The sequence below is a fragment of the Zingiber officinale genome, chromosome 4B (assembly GCF_018446385.1).
Source record: "Zingiber officinale cultivar Zhangliang chromosome 4B, Zo_v1.1, whole genome shotgun sequence".
Classification (NCBI taxonomy): Eukaryota; Viridiplantae; Streptophyta; class Magnoliopsida; order Zingiberales; family Zingiberaceae; genus Zingiber; species Zingiber officinale.
Window position 1 is genome coordinate 4,422,722 of NC_055993.1, and position 22,343 is coordinate 4,445,064.

Here is a 22,343-nt window from a genome sequence, read left to right on the forward strand (position 1 = left end):
CTTGGCATTCCTTTAGCAACGGAAAAATTGAGGATTGCAAATTATGGGGCACTTCTTGACTCCATAAGGAAGAAGGTTGTATCTTGGCTGAAGCACACACTTTCTCATGTCGGAAGGTTGGAACTTGTGCGATTGGTACTTCAAGGGGTGGAATGTTTTTGGTTGTCTATCCTTCCAATACCAAGTGGTGTTATTGACAAGATTTATGGCATCTCTCGTTCCTTTGTATGGTCAACAAAACATCCACCAATCTCATGGGCTTCTATATGTCTACCTAAAGAAGAAGGAAGATATGGTTTACGTGATTTGCAAACATGGAATATGACTCTCTTATGTCGGATTCTATGGAATATTCAAAATCAACGTGAGTCCTTTGGGTTCGATGGGTTCATCATCACTATCTTCGAAATATGGACTTTTGGCAATGGAGGAGTAAGCCTTCGGACTCACCCCTTATTAAACACTTACTTTTTATTCATGATGAACTTGTACGGCGAACTACCTCCATTGGCGCCGCAAACATGAAAATGATAGAGTGGTTTGCCGGGGAAAATAAAGGATCGGCTTTGGCATATGAGTTTTTCCGTCCAAAAGCGGCTAAAGTGGATTGGTTTTCGATGATATGGAGCCATATATTTTGCCTAAGCATAGGTTCACATCTTGGTTACTTGCTCATGGAAGACTAAGAACTACGGACACCATCTCTTATGAGTCCAACAAATTATGTGTGTTGTGCCGACAACAAGATGAATCCAATAATCATATTTTCTTTGATTGTGAAATTGTCAAGCCTCTACTTGCTAAAGTCAAGACATGGATGGGTATCACTTTTGACATCACCGACATGGCCTCGTTTCTTGATACATTTCGACAACATTACAAAGGTAAAAGGTGGCAAATGAAAGCAAGGCATCTTGCCTTATCTTCTATGATTTATCCTTGCTTTGAGAAGATATTTCACAAAGTCCAAGTTCATGTTTGGTGCTTTATATATATCAAGTAATTCTTTTGTAATGTGTGGTAATGCTTTGTGATATGCTCGGGTATCATACAAAGTTCAAGTCATGTTTGATACTTTGTAGATACTAGTGAGGTCTTGATGTGTGATGTTATGTATGGAGTTTGTTTAATGGTGTCATACAAAGTCATAAACCTCTTATGTACTTTGTAGACATCATATGATTATATTTTATTTTTTTAGGAGTATAATACATTTACCTTCCCCCAAAAAAAAGATGGACAAATTTAACTACAAATAATTTTGGACATGCAACTCTGTCATGAATGAAAAGATACGTTGAAATATTAGAGGTCTCACTTGTGTCAAAATAAATATACTAGTAGATTATATATATTATGGGGAAAAAATATAGGTTGGATGGGACATCATTAGTTAACACAAGTACTAAAAGCATTATTATAACATCATAATTCCCAGTCAAATACAATTAAATGTTGAAATAGGAAGTACATAATACAAATGGATTCATTTAACTACTCATACAAAAATTACAAGGATGTATAAACTCATATATTTGCCAAGTGAATCATATCCCAAAAAATTCATATATTCATTTAGCTACTCGTCCACCTATATCTAAAGGACCAAAAGATTCTAACACGATACTACATAGAACTGATTAAATCATCTAAGGTGGCTATTATTTTTGGAGCTTTGTTATTTATGTATATGTTCAAGTAATCAGATTCTAAAGATCCTTATAGTAGAAAATGAAGAGTAAATAGAAAGGAAGTAAAATATCTCACCTGAAAAAGAAGAAGCATAAAGTTTGTTCTAATTTTATGCTTTCCTTTTCGTGTCTAGTTTCTTATTTCTTACAATACTCAAATGGTTCAAAAATAAATTAATGTGCAAAGTGATCAAGTAATTTAAATAACACATTCCATTGAAATATGTAGCTGTGCAAGTTCTAGTAATTACCAGAACTTCTAAATCATTTTTCACATGAAACTTGAAAAGTATGAATGATGTAATTTTGCACTATACTAACAAAATCCTTAGTTTGTTATGTTTCCACAACCATCTGACTCCCTGAATGATGATGAATAGATTCATAAACAAATAATTCGTCTATTATAATAAATGCACCCATTTTTCTTTAAAAAAAAAAGTAAATTTAATGGTAAATTTTGTACTAAATTGGCCTATCAGCTTTCATTCTACAAAAAACTAATTGAGGATAGTGAATATGAGAAATTTCTAATTGTGAATCAAAATTAAGTTTTTTTTTCAAAGCAACATCAAGATCCCATTTTCAGAGACTGAGAATTTAAGGATACTGAGTTATCACATTGGATGAAAAAATTAGATGATTATCTCAATAGGAAAGCATTATTATTTATACAATAAAGTAAACTATTGTTTACACCGAACTGGTTAACACAAGAAGCAGGAGTTTTCTAGTGCAAGTATTATTTGAGAAATTGGAACAAAATTTTAAACAAGAAAATGATGGAAAGGAGAATAAACTAGACAAAAACCTAGCTTTAATTACCGGGAAGGCAGCCTTTGACTTCTCTAAAAGAGCCTTAAATCAATCTCTTGATCTTCTCTGCAACGACAGAACTGCGGAGAAGGTGAGGAGTCGTCGTTGCGTGCTCAAAGCCCTAAAGGCGGAAGGGATACGAAACTACAGGGAAGGTGCGCAAAGTCATTGCAGGGATAGGGTTTCTTTGCTGCCCATCGGACTTGATCTCTCGGGATTAAGGGTTTGACAAATCATTTTATTTTATTTGAGTCCAAAAACAGTTGGATTAAGAGATACTTTGGTGTCTTTGGTTGACCATCTCAACCGTTGATCATGAGATAGTATTGTGTATTTGATTTAATTTAAATTAAAAATTTTGATCATCTCAATCAGGATCAGGAGATAGTTTTATGTCTTTGAGTTTTTTATGCAAATTTGACAAAGTAATATTTTTGAGGGCGTAACTTTTGACTCAAGATTTCGAATCAGACTATCTACACTCATGTATGCATAATTCAAAAATCTATATTTATTAAAGGAAAACTAAGTTTTGGGCTAAAAAAACATCATTTGGGCTCTTTTCAGAGCATCTGAATAATTTTTTATTATTTGTAGTAATTTTATATTTTTGGTATTTTTTTCTTGCAAGTAGGGTATTTGATCTATTTAAGCGTCATGCTTACTATTTTATTAATACTATTTTTATGTCACTTCTAATATTTGTGTGCGAATGAACAAAGCTGATATTATCCACTGCGTCAGTTTTTATTAAAAAAATTCTTAACCTATTAGAATATTGCAATAACGATAGGAGTTTCCTCCCGTTATTAAAGATATTGCAATAACGGTGTGAGGAAATCTCGTCGTTAAAGGCATAACATTAACAATCAAAATAACAAACACGTTCATTAATGACAAAGCATCAACGACATTGATAAATACAGTCATTAATGTGTATGCATCAATAAAGAACACTAAATTCCGTCATTGTTGAACTATCAATAATGACGGTATTTGATACCGTCGTTAATATTCATCGTTAAAAATAACTTTTCTAGTAGTCAACAAATTAAAAATCACTGTTGCCAATATAATATGTCAAAGTAATGTTTGAGGAATTATATTTATTAAGGAGACTTAGACAAATAGGGATAGAGACAAGGGGGGAGGCGATGGTGATGACCACCCTTCTCATCCTCGATTTTTTAGTATAAGAGGTGTAGGGATATAGAAATGAAGGGTGTATAAAGGACGAATGTGAGCAATGACATGGCCACTCCCTTCAGCGTAAGCACATATCTTTCGCTCCTCCAATATTAAATTCCTCGCTCCGTCCCTATAAATGAGTACAAAGATCTTTGGTTTGAAGTGATTCGGCTAAGTTCATTTGTTGATTTTATTTAAAATTAGTTAATGAACCTAGAGAACTCCGAATTACTTCAAACCAAGAATGATATATTCACTTAAGTCTTCTTAATATATTTATATTCTCAAATATCAATTTGGTATACTATATTGAGAGTTGTAATTTTCAACTCATTTTTGATCAAGCTATATTCCACCAATTGATTGTTATAGTATAAGAATGGATTGGTGGAATGTTACATGACCACAAAAAATTGCCAATAGATTGGGAATAATAAAAGGAGTAAAATGGTTATTGGGTACATGATTTGATAATTTTAAAAATTAGCTATGTGATTTAGGTATTCTGGAACTTTACTACGTGGTTTAGTAATTTGACATTAAAATTATGTTAGAACTTTCTCTTATGTTAGAACTTTACAATGAAAGCATTTTATAATGCCTCCCGTGTTTGAACCATCAAGACTCCTTGACCACTGTGTAAATTTTCACTTGTGCTTCCGGATTTACTCTATTGGTCAGAGAAAACCTTCTATGAAATTAGACTGATCACATCCAAGATTAGTTGTATCGTAAACCATGAATACCTTGCCTATAAAAAAACTGAGGTGACGTTTGGTTAAATGATGGGAATGACTATGAGTATAAGTTTGATAGTAAGGTGGAATGAGAATGGAAATAAAACCCACCTAATTATATAAGTTTTGTTGATTCCCAAAAATCTAGAAATCATTCCCAATTTGGCATTCCCAACCCCACAAACCAAACACTATCTTTTATTATCATTCTATTCCTTCATTCTCAAATCCATCAACTAAACACCCCTGAAAGATGCACAACAAGAACATTTAGACTAGTAATAAATTAACCATAACTACAACTACTTGGTTTAATTAAAGTGTGACAATTGGGAATTCTTATGTAAATGTGAGAACTATAATTACAGCGATAAAAATGAATCCAAGTTCATAACAAATTTATTATATTCATGAATAAAATTCATAAATAATTTATGAATAAATTTATTTATTAAATTGTGTAAAATTTAATTATAAATTTATCTTATTTTTTATTCAAATATATAAAAATATTTTTATTTATAATTTTAAATTATTCATAATATATATATATATTGGGCTAAGTTTAATAAGTTTTTTTTAAAAAAAATTGCTCTGCATATTTAAGCGATATTTTTATTCATCATATTCTTTTAAAATATATATATATATATATATTAGCATTATTGAAGTTGCTTGTGAAGTAGAGGTGAAATTGCAATTTTATAAAAGTAAAAAAAGAAAAAATTCAGAAAGTATTGGGCCAAAATGAAAGTTTCTCCGTGGTACTAAAATAGAAGCCATTTACATTTTGGCCCCCCTCGGGCGGCCCCCCGGTCTAGAGCGTTTCCGCGTTTGCTGAGATCTCGATTAACCTACGCCGCTGGTCACTGCGGCGCACGATAGACCGATTCCCTTCTTCCTCGAAGTTTCCACCCTTCGCCGCCGACGATGGCGTCCCCCACCGGGAGCCCCAACACCTCCGCAAACTACGACACGCAGGCCCTCTTCAAGCCCCCTAACCCCAGCCCTAGTCCCGGCGCCATTCCACGGCAGCCGTTCCCTCCTACTTCTGCCTACCCGTCTCCGCTACCGCCGTCGACGTTTCCGGCTCCGACGCATCCCGGAGGCTTCTCGTACCCCCCGGCTACTCCGCCTTTCCACCACCATCCTTTCCTCCACTACCCCCAGGAATCCCTCCACCGTACCCCAGCCATCTACCCCCCTGTGTCTCCCCATCTTCCGAACCCCAATCCCGGCACTAACCCTAGTCCTAGCTCCAACACCAATCCCGGTGCTCGCCTTATGGCCCTCCTGAACCCTCCCGCAAGTTCCCAACTCGAATCTGCCGTCTCGATGCCGCCTCCTTCTTCCACTCAATTGGAATTCCTCACCCCTTCCGCTATCGGCGCGCTTTACCCTGTGCCTTCAGCCCCACCTGCTGCGCTGGCACAGCCAGCGCCAACGAGGATGTCGAGCAACAAGTTGCCTAGGGGTCGGCTTCTCAGCGCAGGGTCACGTGCTGTCTATGATGTTGATTCACGTCTGCCGGGAGAGAAGCAGCCGCCTCAACTTGAGGTGACACCGATCACCAAGTATACATCTGACCCAGGGCTTGTTTTGGGGCGGCAAATCGCTGTCAATCGAACCTACATATGCTATGGGCTTAAGCTTGGTGCTATTCGGGTGCTCAATATCAACACAGCTCTGAGATCGTTGCTAAAGGGGCATTCTCAGGTGGATCTTAAGAAACATTGAACTAGACTTAGCAATACTTTCTACTGCTGATCAGTCAAAAATTCCATCCTGTTTAAGTGATGGAATCATATCAACTTAGTGAATATGCATCATTGGTTTATTAAGATATCATTATAATCAGGATATTGTACTACATATAGTTTATACATGAAGATAAAGTTTGTCCTTGCAGATCTGAGCCTGGCCAACTTGAGTGTGGATTTTATTGATATTCACGAATCCTAGGTTAAATATTTTGGAGTGTTAGATAAGTCAGTTTTTGCATGCTAAATGGATTTGTTTGTGCAAGAGTTTTAATTGAAAACTTATGCTTTGTTTCTCAGCCATAGTTTATGTTCTGGACATCTTTATCCATCTTGACATCTGAATTTTTTTTGGCTGAAACAGTTAAATTTGTGCTTTGACTGTCATGTTGGTTGATGGAACATGGATTAAAATAGATGGTCATTTCCTTAATGTGGTGTTGGCTATGTAATCAATCATATGTTAATTATTCAATGTAATGTTTGTTGCTTTTCTGATGCATAGCAAAGATCTTCTATTGAAAATGTAAATTTATTCTGTATGTTGAGCGTGGTAGACAAAGAAATTAAATTTTTACATTGGTTACTTGTTACCTAATTATGTTGGCAGGTCATTTGACAATAACATTATGGAGTTGTCTCTGATTTACATTGATAAACTAGTTTCTACAAATGTATATTGGCAGACTAGTGTCCCTAGGCAAGCAAGTTATGGAGTACTAAGTTTATTACTCATTAATGGTAAATTAATGAAACAGAACTGTTCACGCCAGATGGCTCATGGATTCATTCCTTGTAGAACCTAACAAAATCCATTGTGTTTGCTAATACTCTCTTTCCTTGGACTCGTGTAATAACATATACCAGATTTCCCAACAATGATTTCCCATGCACGATGTTTCCCTAATTTGACTCTTATATATCATCCTATTCTTTTCTGGCAGTAGATGCCATTCATAAATATAGTTGTTTCCTATTCATTGTTATCTATGTACAGAATTGTTTTGACCTTCTGCTTATTTAGAAACATTCTTGCGATATCTTTTATGTGTTTTGTCTTTTTTGAAATATTACTTAATCATTTTGGAGGCACAGTCTGGAACTTCTTATGGTGCAACTTTGCTTTTATTTTATTAAGGCTTTTAGATGATGTGATTTTTGACTTTTGTAGAGAGTTACAGACATGGCTTTCTTTGCTGAAGATGTGCACCTTTTAGCCAGGTACTTGTGTGGTTTTCTGTTTTTTCCCCCTTCTCTTGCCTTAACATTCTGCTCATTTCATTTATTGCCAGTGCAAGCATTGATGGAAGGGTTTTTGTGTGGAAGATTGATGAGGGGCCCGATGAGGAAAACAAGCCACTGATTACAGGAAAAGTTATAATGGCTATTCAAATTGTTGGCGACAGAGAGTCATATCATCCCCGAATTTGTTGGCACTCGCACAAGCAAGTAAGACTATCTTTAAAGTTTGTGCGATCTTATTTGATACAACTATGGTTGTTAACAAGGTCTTCAAACTTTTCTTAAATTTACCAATGTAGGATGCATCTTTTGCTACAGCTTATTTTCCATACTTTTTATGTCATGGTGTTCTTGTTAATCTTACATTTCCCATGCAGGAAATTCTGTATGTTGGGATAGGGGTTTTAGTGCTAAAATTTGATATAAATAAAGTTGGAAGAGGAAAAGAATTTTTGGCTGAGGAGCCACTCAAATGCTCCATTGAAAAGCTTATAGAAGGAGTGCAAATTATAGGTAAACATGATGAAGAAGTGACAGATTTGTCCATATCCCAATGGATGGTCACTCGTTTAGCGTCATCCTCAAAAGACGGCACGGTTTGTACTTATGTTGTTTGAGTGTTTGATCTTTTAATACTTTGTGTTTTTGTGGGCAATACAATGATTCATATTTGATTGATAAAATTCGCTTTGTAGAACTTGCTGTTACTTGTTTCTTGACTGCTTGCTAGTCTATTATACAAACACATTGTTTAAGGTAAATATTACATATGGGTGCAAAATCTGCAATAGTTTGTTTAATTCCAACAGAATTTCCTTCGTTAGTGTTTGCATGCCAGAAAAAGTACAAGGAAACTAGTGTCACTCCAGAAGACATGATGCACGCACATGTAATACCAAAGATGAGAAAACTAATAATAGATGTGTCAGTTGTGGATATTGGAGATGGCAGCTCTCTTTTAGCTTGCATAATTTCTTTTAAAGGTGCCAACATAAATAGCTAGTCTCTAGTTCTATAATGTTGCTTTGTTGCTCTAAGTTAGCTTTGCATGATATTAATTCTTAGCCTAACGTTTTGTCTCAATGGGGCATGTGCCCAGCTATTATCTAATGTGATTATATAGAGATTTTATTTAAGCATTTATGCCTCTATTTTCTCTATCATCTCATCTATTTTCTCTATCATCTCATCAGTAAAACGTTAAATCTCACAAGAGATGCATGTTACTAAAGATAAGGCAATTAAATGGCATATGTTTCCTTTAGAATTAAGATCCATGCTTACAGAGTTAAACCATCAATCCTTATTTTATGGACTTGATACTAATTGGTGGTTTGATGATGATAATGACTGTTTCCTTTTGGGTTCTTTGTTACTGGATTTACAGTAATGTTATTGTTTTTGGATGCCATGATTTGTTCTCATTGTTTTTCCACTGCTATTATCATTTTTGTGTCGTCTCACAGGTAAAGATCTGGGATGACCGTAAAGCAGTGCCCCTTTCGGTTTTAAGGCCACATGATGGCCATCCTGTCAACTCAGTGGAGTTCATGACAGCACCTAACCACCCTGAACACATCAATCTCATCACAGCTGTATGTATCCAATTGTTGTGTATTTAAGGATGTCTATATCACCAGCTACATTTTGCCATACTTGTTTTTCTTAGTTATCATTCTTTTGCCCTAGACAATATTTTGTCCACAGTATGATGATCATTTAGATAATTTTGAGATGAATGACAAGCTTCATTCTTAAGTTTGTTATGATGCAGTTGGAGGTTGAGATGAGACAACCTTCATTCTAAAATGATATTTTTTGATTCTTTACATCTTTCTTTACAATGACATTTGTGGCTGCATAATTATCTATGGCAGGGACCCTTAAGTCGAGAAATAAAAATTTGGGCCTCTGCTAGCGAAGAGGGTTGGCTATTGCCTAGTGACTCTGAATCATGGCATTGCACTCAGATGTTGGACTTGAGAAGTTCATCAGAACCTCGAATGGAAGAGGCTTTTTTCAATCAATTAGTAGTGCTTTCTCAAGCAAGCCTTATTATAATTGCTAATGCTAAGAAGAATGCTATTTATGCAGTGCATATTGACTATGGTCCATGTCCTGCTTCTACACACATGGACCATATAGCAGACTTCACTGTGGCAATGCCTATTTTGAGTCTTACTGTAACGCATGATATCCTGGCTGAAGGAGATAAAATTGTTCAAGTCTACTGTGTACAAACACAGGCAATTCAACAATATGCTTTGGATTTAATTCAGTGTTTACCACCACCGATTGCTAATGCTGGGTTAGCAAAAGATCCTTCATCCCATGTAATCGAGGCATCTAATTCTGAAGGATTACCTGTGCCAGAGTTGTCTAGTGAACACTACAGAACTAATACCGCTATGGAAAATGCTTCACCAGAAACCCTTCTTACTGATGGTAGTATGGATGGTGCATCTGCAGCTCCAGCTCTTGTAACCACAGATTCTTCCGAGGCCACTGGTATTAATGAATCATCGACATCAAATGTTGAAGTTAAACTCATTTCTCCACTTCTGAATGTGGATGCAGATGCAATTCATGTTGCCTCATCTTCAGGTCCCTTTAACATAGACATAACAGGAAGTTCACCTTCTCTAAAGAGCCCTGCGAAAACTTCTGAGGATGCTCTGTCCTTGAGTGGTCATGAAACTGATCACTCCAATTTTGAGCATGCAATTGACAGGGGAGTATACAGTGTTGTAACAAAAGAAAGTACAGAAAAGGATGGACTTAATACTGGACAGAATGATATATCCATGATTTTTAATCCTCCTATGATGTTTAAACTTGGTGGAAACTCAACTCACCTAATTACTCCCTCTGAAATTTTATCTGGTGCAATATCTACTTCTGAAAACAGTAATGTCAATAAAAAACTTACCGAGGAGGTGAAGGGGAAAGACTTAAACACTGGTGACAGCATTATAAATGCTGAAGTGGTTGAGGGTACGACAGTTCAACAAGAAACCAATACTCAGAAGGTGCCTCAAGATTTTTCTGCGCTGGAGCTATCTCCCCAAGTTTCTATAGCTCACTCGGAGGTAGATGATGAGGCTCCTACTGTAATAGAAACTTCCTTTCAGGTAGAAAGTCACCCAGCTGAGGACATTGCTATTGTTGAGGCAAAGAAGCACCTGTTAACTACTGCTAAGGAAGAAGGACAAGATAGAACAATAAATGCAACAGAAGATATTGCTGAACCTGGCGTTGCTTCAGTTTCTGAATCTCTCCTGGTTTCCAAAGGTAAGAAACAAAAAGAAAAACAACGTCAAACATCCAGTCCTTCATCGTCTTCCTCTAGCCTTCTCCATTCCACCTATTCCTTGAATGAACCAGTAGTCACTGAGAGTGTCCCTTCAGCTGATCCTGCTTCCCTGGATATTCTTGCTTTGCAGGAAATGCTGAGCCAGGTAAAAAATCATTTCACTTAAAAATGAAATTGCTTTCGAAAATGGTCTTATTGCTCACTACATATCTATAGATTCTTTTAATAGGGATTGACTTTCTATTGCCCATAATCACACTAAAGGCAATGAATTATTGCCCTTTCCTCTTTATTCTTATTGACGTGATTTATATGGTCCATTTTGATCACCTTCAGATTGGACCAATCTGAGATTAATTCGTGGTAGCATTCAAGCTTGATTATTTTTCTAAGGGTTGGTTTGGTATTTTGAGGCTGCATACATATTTCTTCCCCTCTGATTAGATCAAGACTAGCTGATTAGTAGAATTGTTTAATAATAGGAAGTAGACTTGTGTAATTTTTTTGCATTTATATTTTCAGGAGTGAATTAATCACAAACTTCATTTCCTTGTATGAAAACCAGTGTCTGAAATGGTCGATGCCTTAGATTCCTTGTAGCTAGTGAAATTCAATACTTTGATAAACTTTCACCTATATGATGCACGAATAACAGGGTTTTCTGTGCTTTCTTTTTTTTTTTGAGTTGCTCCGCCTTCCATTTCAGTCTTAACATCTATTGCCATTAATTGGTTGGACTTGATTATGGCTTTTAGATAACATGTTTTATTCTTGTGGCCATAATTTACAAAACCACTTGACTATGTTCTGGATTAGATTAACAAATTTAACCTGAAATTTCTTATAACTCAAAAACAGTACTCAAAATGAAGAGGAGGAAAATGCTGCAACAAAGGTTTTATTATTTACAAGGGTTGGCATAATGGGATAACATGTTAATGGCTAATGGGTTAATAATTTTTTAGGTTCCTAATTGAGATAATGGTGTTAATTTCATGAGGCTCAATGATTAAGGGGGCCATATCCCACTGATATACTTGCTAACATGAGCCTCAAGAGAGTTTTAGTCCCTTAACAGTATGGTTTATAACTGAGATGATTGTGTACCTATTGTCATTGTCAATTCTAGAACTAATTTCTCTTGCTAGTTTTTAATTCCTTCATGAATCTTTAGATAAAATTCAGTTTTATGATTTCTAATTCCTGTTGTTTCAAACTTACTGCACGGGAAGTTTCTTGTTCAACAAATTGTCATTGTCTACTCTTGTAAAAGCTGCCATTATCCATTCAGAGTGAACAACTCTTTGGTCTATAATTTCTGTTTTTATGTTTCACTTTTTTCTTTTGAGTTTGTCTGCATTCACATCTTAGGTTTTTGGTTCTTTGCAGGTAGTGAATATGCAAAAGGAACTGGAAAAGCAGATGAGTCTAGTTGTGGCTGCTCCTGTAGCAAAGGAAGGAAAACGGATGGAGACTGTCTTGAGCCGAAATATTGAGAAGATGATTAAAGCTAATGGAGATGCTTTATGGGCACGTGTTCAAGAAGAAAATGCAAAATATGAGAAGTTTGAGAAGGAACGGATGCAGCAGATCACCAATCTAATTACCAACTGTGTGAATAAGGACTTGCCAACCGTTTTAGAGAGGGCAGTGAAGAAAGAACTTTCTACAATAGGGTCCACTGTAGCTCGTTCAATTGCACCTTCTATTTCTTCAGCTATAGCAGAGTCATTTCAGGTTATCTTCAGATTGTGTGCTTTTATTTGAACCAAAACTTTGTGAATTTATCTCACATTCCACATTCTCTTGTTACTAGAGGGGGGTTGGTGATAAAGCAGTGACTCAGTTGGAGAAGTCAGTCACTTCTAAACTTGAAGCTACGGTTGCAAGACAAATCCAATCACAGTTTCAAACTTCTGGGAAGCAGGTTCTTCAGGTATGATGTATGCATTGTTTCAAGCAATGATTTATGTGTATGCATCTGACTATTGAATTGAAGTGAAAAATGTATGTTAGATTAATCATACAACTTTTATTGTCATACATACACTATAAGCTAACTTTAGGTCGCTGTACGTTCACCATTCTTGTTTCAAATGAATTTGATCCCCCGATATTGCTGTTCAACAGCACAAATTGTGAAACTTATTTACAATATAACAAGTTGGAAATTAATTACAATATATAAATGTGTGTGTCAGTGTTCCCTCATTAACATGGATCTTACATGTGTTTATGGAATAAAACGCACTTAGTGGATCACTTGATAGGAATGGTCAATGATCCTGTTTGAAAACTGAAGAGATGGTGCGCTGGGAACAGTGGCTTGGTTGTTGACTGAAAGAAGACTTTTTACTTTACGGTCCTTTGATCCTGTGCACACTCAGACGAGCCAACAAAACGTCAGTGCCCCAAAACCGGAGAGAGTCCTAGCGAAGGCCCTCTTAAGTCAGTACAATTCTAGTCGGGTGTATGAAGAACAGAAGAGCATTAAAAAATGTGCGCGCAAGAGTAAGTTTCAGAAGAACATACTTTGCCAACGGAGAGGATCCCCTTTATATACCACCTCTCATAACCTCCGCAATGATAAGGTGGCTAAGAATGTCAAAGGTTGTTGAATAATGGAAAGTATACAACCTAGGTAATGTGCAATAATTGTCCGACGAAGCTACCATTGAAGGAATATGTTGTTATAAGTGACTGGTTGATGAGAGACACAATAATCCTTAAAGAAAGTTTCAGCAGAATATTCTCTGACAATGTGATTGTCATTCTGACATGTTGTTAGGATTCTCTGCTCTTGTTGTGAGTATATCTCGGTCGACCCATAAGGTTAGCCATCTTTATGTCCGTCTTTGCATTAAGTTGCTCAGTTATGTTCTACATAGTATTAGTGATCCGTTCGGAAAATAATATGATGCATTGGGTGTGCTGAAATCTGTTCAAGAAATCATATGACGAACTGTGTGCTAGAAATCCATTTGGGAATCAATATGAAGCTAAGTGTCTTAGGCCCGACCAATCTTTTATTTGGCCAAGCATGCAAAGAGATTTATGAGTCTCGGGGAGGCTGACCCTTATTCTAGCCATACATATGGCTGGTCAATTGTGAGGTGGGTCGGACATTCCAGCCGACCTATAAGACTTGTCGTCTTTAAACTCGGTCGGCCATTGAATGACCGGACATGCTATCTTTCCATTTTAAGAGACACTAAACCCCTTATGTTCAACCAACTTAAGAGTCGATCGATTCTCTCCCGCCTGGGTTGTAATTCGGTTGCACTGGATCTGAGAGCCTTAGCGCTGGGTGATCAACGAAGTCAGGTGGGGAATGCTCTCTTCCCTTGGCATTGATTGTCATGTCACCTTAACTTTGACCATCACATCACCTTACATCTTCGAGTCCGCTCGTCACAACCCGTATCAGTCAATTTGGTATACCTTTCATCTATAGCACATTTGGTCCATTTAAGAATAGCAGCTGGATTTGCATGGGGCACAACCTAACAGATCGATATGGAATGCATGTTTGATGGGTTACTATCACCCTAATTGCCAGACAAGAGTATAATTAAAGTAATATATCTTGCATCACTTTATTTCTACAATGGGTATGTATTGATCTGGATATTACATACATCATCACAAGTACGAGGCACATACTAGAGGTGGCTACGGGCCATGCTTGTGCCAACCTGTTAGAAGACATGTCAGGCTGTACACAGTACCAAGTGTTTATGGCCACACATAGCATGAGCATGGCCTCGCATTGCTTATTTTTGTTAAATATTTACATTTTTTGAAATTACTTCAAAATTAATCAAAAGTATTTAAAATTAATAAAAAGTATTTTAAATTAATATAGTAATATTTAAAATAATATTTTTTTTATAGATATTAATAAAATATTCAATATCAATAACTATTATTAATATTATTATATAAAAATTTAGTAGGTTAAACTTGTCTAATGGGTTGTGTTGGGCTTGATTTTTGTGTCGAGCCCAGGCTTGCAAGTTGCGGTCCTCATGCTTGGCATGAAGTTGCAGCTAGTCTTGAGCTGAGCTTGGTCTTGTTTGCTATGGGCTGAGTCAGTCTTGGCTTGGACCATGCTAGGCTGGGCCATGCGACAGGCAGCCTAACCCACTTCACACCTCTACCCTTTCTTTTGATGATTTCTCAAGTTTGTTATGTATGCATGTTATGGAGACGTGGAACATCTTTTTCATACTGATGCCCTTTTGCTCTTAACTTTGGGCAATTGTGTAACATACTTGCACTATTTTTTCCAAGTTTTTACATGCATGGACACACAGTAAGCGGCTTCAATAAGGCAAAGAGTTGAACGTAAATGCTATTAGTTCCTTAGTTGTCAATGGTTTAGGGATGCCAAAGGTGAGGGTGCTTGAAGGTGTAAAATTCTTATCGTTCTGTATTGAATTTCATGCAACAAAGGAAAACATGAAATGTGCAAGTAATGAGGTGGGTAAAACTCATTCCATATTCAAAGTAAGTTGGTGTCAACCTGAGGTAGGGTAGATCAAGCTAAATTTAAATGATCTTATGACTCAAACACATGAAGGGGATTATTAAAGGCATTATAATGCTTCACTGAAGGTGGTGGGATGTAGGTATATAAGTAACAAATTAATTGTGGAACAAAAGGCACTATAACTATGGTGGATGGATTGAAGGCTGCAACGAGGGTGAATATTGTTAAAACAAAATCCATGACAATGAATTGTTGACTTAATACATAAAGAAAATCAAAGCTTCACCCTGGATTGCAATCAACATGTATGACATGTGGTCAACTTAGCGTTTTTGACGACATAAGAGTTTCTCGTATTTTTGATTGAATAGAGCAATGGAATGAATTGCTCATTTGCCCATTCCTCTATAGTATCAAAGTTTTTATCTTGATGTTTCTACTAACTGTAGGGGCTTTTACCTATGATATAAAAAAAAAACTATGATATAAGCAGTGATGTGCACAACCATTCTTAAAACCATTCTTGTTAAACAAAAAAACTATCACACGCCAACCATTTATCCTATCACACCATATTCTGTATGATATTCCTAATCCTAATGACTGCTTTGCTTCATATCAAACATCCTAAAATTCCTTGTGTTTTGATGTTATTTTATGTTGGGTGTCAAGTAATAATGATCCCTCTACCTTTTCCTTTCTGGTTTGAGATAAATATTGGTCATATTAAAGCAAGCCTTGTGTGCTTGATCTTGTTTTAGACTGGATGACTGATATTTATTTCATAGTCTCCTTGTTTTTTAAGGTTGACTCATGGATCTTATCCAACTGGCCATATTATCAGCAATGATTTTTTGTGATGGTCCATCTTTGTAAAAAAACAACCATTCTTGTAAGATTTTTGGTTGTGAATACTTGACTTGGAATAGTGGCAGTTTCAAATATGAAATTTATTTATTTCATGTTATTTGTTTATTCTTTGTGGGTATGTGCGTACTTGCAATTGGAAAATGATGTAATCCAGTTTAAAACATTTTTCTATCTGAAACATGCAGGATTCTCTTAGGTCCTGTTTGGAATCATCAGTGGTTCCTTCTTTTGAGCAATCTTGTAAAGCAATGTTTGAGCATATTGAAAATGCATTCCAGAATGGAATGAGCGAACACACTGCTGCTGCTAGTCAGCAACTTGAGGCAGCAAATACACCTTTAGCAGCTACTTTGAGGGTAAGTATGCCAAATCATCATCATCATCATCATCATCATCATCATCATTCTTGTTGCTGTTGCTCCTGCTACTAGCCTACTAGGACATTTTTTTTACTGTCTAATGGTCTTGGTATCTTTTGTTTGGCATGCAATCTCTGTTATCTGCAAGGTAAATCCTTTTATTTTCAATGAAAATTTTATTATTCATGCAGGAAGCAATCAACTCTGCTTCTTCAATCACCCAAAACCTCACTACTGAGTTAATTGATGGTCAACGCAAAATTTTGGCTCTCATTGCGGCAGGAAACACAAAGGTTCTAAACCCTCTGGTTTCTCAGCAAGCTAACGGCCCTACAGCTGGTCTTCCTGAGATGGTAAAACTTCCATTCTGGATCCCACGGATTCTCCGTAGCTTATGGGGACTTTGTCTTCTATTGCTTTAGTTGCATCACTTGGTTTCCTTGTAAGTAACAATTCAGTAATGCTTCATGCTATTCACAGGAGGCCTTTCTGTCTGTTCTGCAGGTCGGTGCACATCTGGATCCGACAAAAGAACTCTCGAGATTAATTTCAGAGCGAAAATATGAGGAAGCTTTCACAATGGCACTTCAAAGAAGTGATGTGTCAATAGTGTCTTGGCTATGCACACAGGTACTCAACTACTCCTGAGGAACCTAACTGCTGAGCCGGTTTGACATTGATGTCTTCATGTCAACCTTTACACTGATGCAAAGTTCTCTATTCCAATCCTTACTGTTCGTCCCTTCTTCGCTTATACTTAGCATCATACTGCAGGTGGATTTGCAAGCACTTTGTTCCATGGTGCCACTTCCCCTGAGTCAAGGGGTTCTTCTAGCACTTCTGCAGCAACTGGCCTGTGATATCAGCAATGAGACATCCAGAAAAGTTGGCTGGATGACTGATGTTGCTGTAGCAATCAACCCGGCTGATCCAATGATCGCATTACATGTGAGGCCAATCTTTGAGCAAGTCTACAGCATGTTGGGTCGCCAAAGATCCCTTCCAACCACTGCCGCCCCTGAGTCGGCCAGCATCCGCCTATTGATGCATGTTATAAATTCTGTGCTTACCTCCTGCAAGTGATTTACTCTCTGAGTTTACACACATGTATAGAAGGAATTGAAGATAAAAGAAGTGTTGTTGTGTATGTAGATTATAGAGGATGCAGGAATGGTTCGACATCTCCTTTTCTTTCTTCGGCTTATTTCTAGGTTTTGAATGAACATTTGTATGTCTAGGAATTCAATTTGGTCATGCATCATGGATTTTTAAGTTAAGGTTTTGATAGTGTTGGGATTGCATAATCCTTGTCTTGACTTCTTGGTGCTTATATGCAAATAAGATAAAGTCTTTATGCATGAACAATTTTTAAGCTTACTTTAGTATATACCCCTTTTAGTATAAAAAGACATGCAGTGAGAATTGATCCTCAAATATTATTGTGCAAAATAACATTTATTGTACATGGGTAAATATGCATTTAATTTTTATTTGTTTAAACATTATAATGTGTAATGTTTAGTTATTGTATGTTTTTTTTACTGAATCAGTAAATCTTATTCCATCCATTTCAAATAAGAAAAAATTAATTTTTTTTCTTTTTAATTTTAAATTGTAACTGTGGGAAAGGTAATAACCAAATTTGAAGAGTTGATTTAGCTAGTTATGAAACTTTCATTTTTCTTCAATGTTAAAGAGTTTCTATGTTATATTTCCTTAAATAGTATCACATTTTTAAAAATTTAAAGAGTTCCTATGTTATATGCATTTATTTCTTAAATAATATCCTCAAAGCACTCCATTTATTATTGCAACATTTCAAAACGAACGCAAACCTTAACTCGATTCCTAAGCAAGCAGAGTTCTTTAGATTTTATCTATGCGGATTTCTTCCGCGCCGTTAGATTAGAGAATCTATGTGGCGGTCAACGGGCAGGAGTTTGTTGTCGGTCTGGTTACCTTCGTTTTTTTGGGACCGGAATCAAGACCGCCGCCACGTGTCCGTGCGTTACCATTTTTAGGTAGAAATCCACAGTGGTGGACGCGTGGGCGTCCGAGGATTCTATTTAACGACTCGTCCGTGCGTACACGCCGCCACGCCGTACCTCCGTACAACGACAGCGACCTCTGCCACGGGCCGCCGCCGATCGAATTGGAGACGGAAATGGAGATGATGGAGACGTGGAAAGAGACGAAGACGGAGGTGTTCATCGTCGGCGCGGGCCCTTCTGGGCTGGCCACGTCGGCATGCCTCAACGTGCTCTCGGTCCCCAACATCGTCCTCGAGCGCGAGGCCTGCACCGCCTCGCTGTGGAAGCTGCGAGTCTACGACCACCTCAAGCTCCACCTGGCCAAGCGCTTCTGCGCGCTCCCGCACATGCCCTTCCCTGCGGACGCCCCGACCTTCCTCCCGCGCCGGCAGTTCGTTGCCTACCTCGACGCCCCGATCGACCTTCACCAAGATGGCCATCGTGAGGCCCTCCAAGGGGCCCTTCGCCACCAAGTTCACCACCGGCAAAGTCCTCCGTCATCGACGTCGGCACCGTCGCCAAGATAAAGACCAGAGAAATCAATGTAAGATATCATAGTAATAATAATAATAATTGTAACGGTAAATATAATAAATTTAAAAATATTCTTGGATGACAATAAAAATATAAAAAATCTTTATTGATTGAAATTAATTTAAAATTATTTTTTTATAATTATTTCGTTTCAATCAATAAATTTAAAATTATTTTTTTTGTTACTATTATTCTTGATAAATTTAACGGAATACCTAAACATTAAGTTTGATTGTTAAATTGGTAAAATATTATATAAATAATAATTTGATGAATATATACATTAGTAATTTGATTTTCATAGACTTAAGAAATTGAAAATTATTGAAATCAATTCAAAATTATTTTTTATATGAAGATGGTCAAGTCCGAGACGAAGAACATATCAAGGACAACAAGCTCGAGCTCGAGAACGGGGAAACCAACTACTACGATCATATCATCTTCGCCACCGGCTTCCGGAGAATTGCCAAGAACCAGCTTAAGGTAAATTAATTTAAAATTACGTGTGTGCCTATATATATGGATCGATCGGTCAGACTAATTTAACGATCAAATTGAATGGCAATTGGCATATGTAGGATGGCGAAGCACTGATGGACGATAAGGGAATGCCGAAAGAGAAGGCCCCGCGGCACTGGAAGGGAAAGAACGGCCTCTACTGCGTGGGCTTCGGTCAGGCAGGCTTGGCAGGGATAGCCATGGACGCCCAGAACGTGGACAACGATATCAAGAACCATTACGTATAAAAAAAAATGATCTTTAGACTAATCAACTAACTGTTCTTTTGTGATCATTTAGTTTAGGAGAGATAACAGTGTTAATTTTATAAATAATGATGTTTAATCTGTTTTAACTTTTTGTATATATATATATATTGCACACGACTGTTAAAGTATTAATTCCGGATGAGTAAGATTAGATTTAATTTGTGACTTTGTGTTTGTTGTTTATTTACTGCTACTTAATTTCAAATAAATGATTCATAGTTTTTTTATTAAAAAAAAATATCTTCCTAAAATGAAGAGGTGGAGAAAAAATTAAAGAGAGAGATTATTATGGCAGATTTTTATTTGTTCATTTTTTAAATTTGTTTAATTTCTTTCTTTTAAAATATTTCCTTTTTTATTATTACTACTTGCTTTAGTTTTCGATCGGGCACAATATTAAATGCATGGATAACTGAAAATATCTTATAGTCGGTAACTAGGGGTGTAAATGAACCAAGCCACTCACGAGCTATTCGAAGCTCGATTTGATAAAAACTCGTTTGAGCTTGTTTAATGAGGCTCGTTAAGATAAACAAACAAAGCTCAAGCTTCACAATATTCGGCTCGTTAGTTCCTGAACACATTCGTTAAGCTCATTAAGCAATTTTTAAATAAAAAAATAATAGTTTTGATATTGAATTTATAGATTTTATACTATACTTATGAAAAATATAGACAAATATATTAAATTTATTTATTAGGATAAAATTATAAATTTTAATAATAATATTATAATTTCCTCTAAATATATAATTTAATTTTTAATGAATATTTAAATTTATGATTTATATTTATTAAGCTAGTTTAGGTTCGATAAAAACTCGAATAAGCTCGTGAACCATGAATATATTTGTTAAATAAAGCTCAAACTCGGCTCGATTATAAACGAGTCAAGCTCAAATATTCAAGAGTTCGGTTCGATTACACCCCTAGATGGTATCATATCATGCATGATAATTTTTTTAATTGTTTAATTACTTTAAAGCGTGAGTCGCCCAAAATGGCTACGCTTATATATTTAATTTTAAAATGACTATATAACATTTTTGATTCATTTGATCAGTTTTTATTGGGAAATTTTTTAGCTAAAAATAATTATATTGTTATTTTTGATTCATTTTGATGATCACTTTGAAAGAATTGCGTCAAACTTCAACTACCTCTTATAATGGATCTATATATCTAGTTTAAAATTTAAAGAGAAAATGACTATATATTTATTTGGAACAAAATTATTGCATACTTATTTTTGAGTCATTTGATTACAAATGAAAAATAATAATATTTTAGATGTAAATTATTATTATTAATTACATTAATGGTAGTAAAAGATGGTCTACTCCATTACTGAATTGAATTGGCGTTCATCTGTTTATCTTTCAGTAAAATAGAAAATTAAAATAAAAGGAAAAAACAGGTGTTCTTATTGTCCTCTTTTTGTCACTTTCAATACTGTAATTATTTTGCACTCCAATTAATTATCTTATCAGAAAAATATATATATATATAAATATATAAATATAAACACAGTTAGTCTATTGAGTATCTGAATGACCATTCGGCTCCATAAATTTTTTTCATAAATTATCAGTGTAAATAGAAAGTACGTGAAGTGAACAATTCAAGAGTCTAATATCCTTTGATGATAAAATAATAATCTCAATTAACTTCATTGATTATCCCAGGGTGACCGACCCAATCCTACAGAATATTTCCATCGACCACTAGGATAAATCGATAAACGTGCGATGGATAATCTAGACACCCAATATCCTTTGATTGCACGTTTCATTTGAATAAATTTTTTTATAAATATACCATAGCTAAAGATCGAACTATGAATACCTGGATAATCATTTGAATATGTTACCGGAACACAATACTCAAGGAACTACCTTATCAGAAACAACTACCAGATTGCCTACCAATTTCTCAAATTAAATAAATGATTGAAATCGATATCCAGTCTTGTTTTAATCTATTTATAAAGTTGAATTATTGTTTTTTTTTCTTACAAACAAGGGGAGGAAGAAGAAGAAGAAAATCATCACAAAGAAGGCTGAGAAACTAATTAAAGGGTCTGCTTGAAGTTTTTCTCGTAGGCTGTAAAAGTTTTCACTCGTAGTAAACAGGGAGAAGAGGAGGCGGGAAGCGCCTAGAGGTAGATGACGAAGCGCATGGCCTCGCCGACCACCAAATCGCCCAACTCGGCGGCGTGGCGTCGACCCGCGGCGTCCGCCTCGTCGGCGCGGCAGGCGAGGCAGGACGCCGCGGCGAGCGGCGCCGCGCGAGCCACGGCCAGCAGAACCTCGAGTCCCCCGCTCCAACTCCACCGGCGGCCCGCGGCGTTAGCGGAGGCGGCGGCCGCCGCGGCTTCCTCCTCGGGGGCACTGAGAGCGAGCGCCGCCTCGTCGAACACCCGCGCGGTGAGCCGCCTTCGCCGCCTGGGCCAGCGCGGGATCCTCCGCCTCATGGCCGCCAGGAGATGCAGCATCGCAGTCGCAATCGCAGTCGCAGAGGAGGAAACTAACGGCGAAGAAG

The 22,343-nt window shown here is 36.7% G+C and overlaps 2 protein-coding genes across 2 annotated transcripts; both read left to right on the forward strand.

The window, feature by feature from the left end:
• The first annotated feature begins 5,234 nt into the window (after positions 1 to 5,234).
• Positions 5,235 to 17,826, forward strand: LOC121974497 (enhancer of mRNA-decapping protein 4-like). Its single transcript, XM_042525590.1, has 12 exons — positions 5,235 to 6,148; positions 7,364 to 7,413; positions 7,485 to 7,641; positions 7,812 to 8,030; positions 8,901 to 9,029; positions 9,312 to 10,892; positions 12,137 to 12,484; positions 12,564 to 12,683; positions 16,295 to 16,465; positions 16,660 to 16,821; positions 16,973 to 17,098; positions 17,243 to 17,826. The coding sequence occupies exons 1-12, from the start codon at positions 5,363 to 5,365 to the stop codon at positions 17,549 to 17,551; spliced, it is 4,158 nt and encodes a 1,385-aa protein (XP_042381524.1). The 5' UTR covers positions 5,235 to 5,362; the 3' UTR covers positions 17,552 to 17,826.
• An 806-nt stretch (positions 17,827 to 18,632) lies between these two features.
• Positions 18,633 to 19,781, forward strand: LOC121977264 (probable indole-3-pyruvate monooxygenase YUCCA11). Its single transcript, XM_042529851.1, has 3 exons — positions 18,633 to 18,987; positions 19,391 to 19,518; positions 19,614 to 19,781. The coding sequence occupies exons 1-3, from the start codon at positions 18,633 to 18,635 to the stop codon at positions 19,779 to 19,781; spliced, it is 651 nt and encodes a 216-aa protein (XP_042385785.1).
• The last annotated feature ends 2,562 nt before the right edge of the window (positions 19,782 to 22,343 follow it).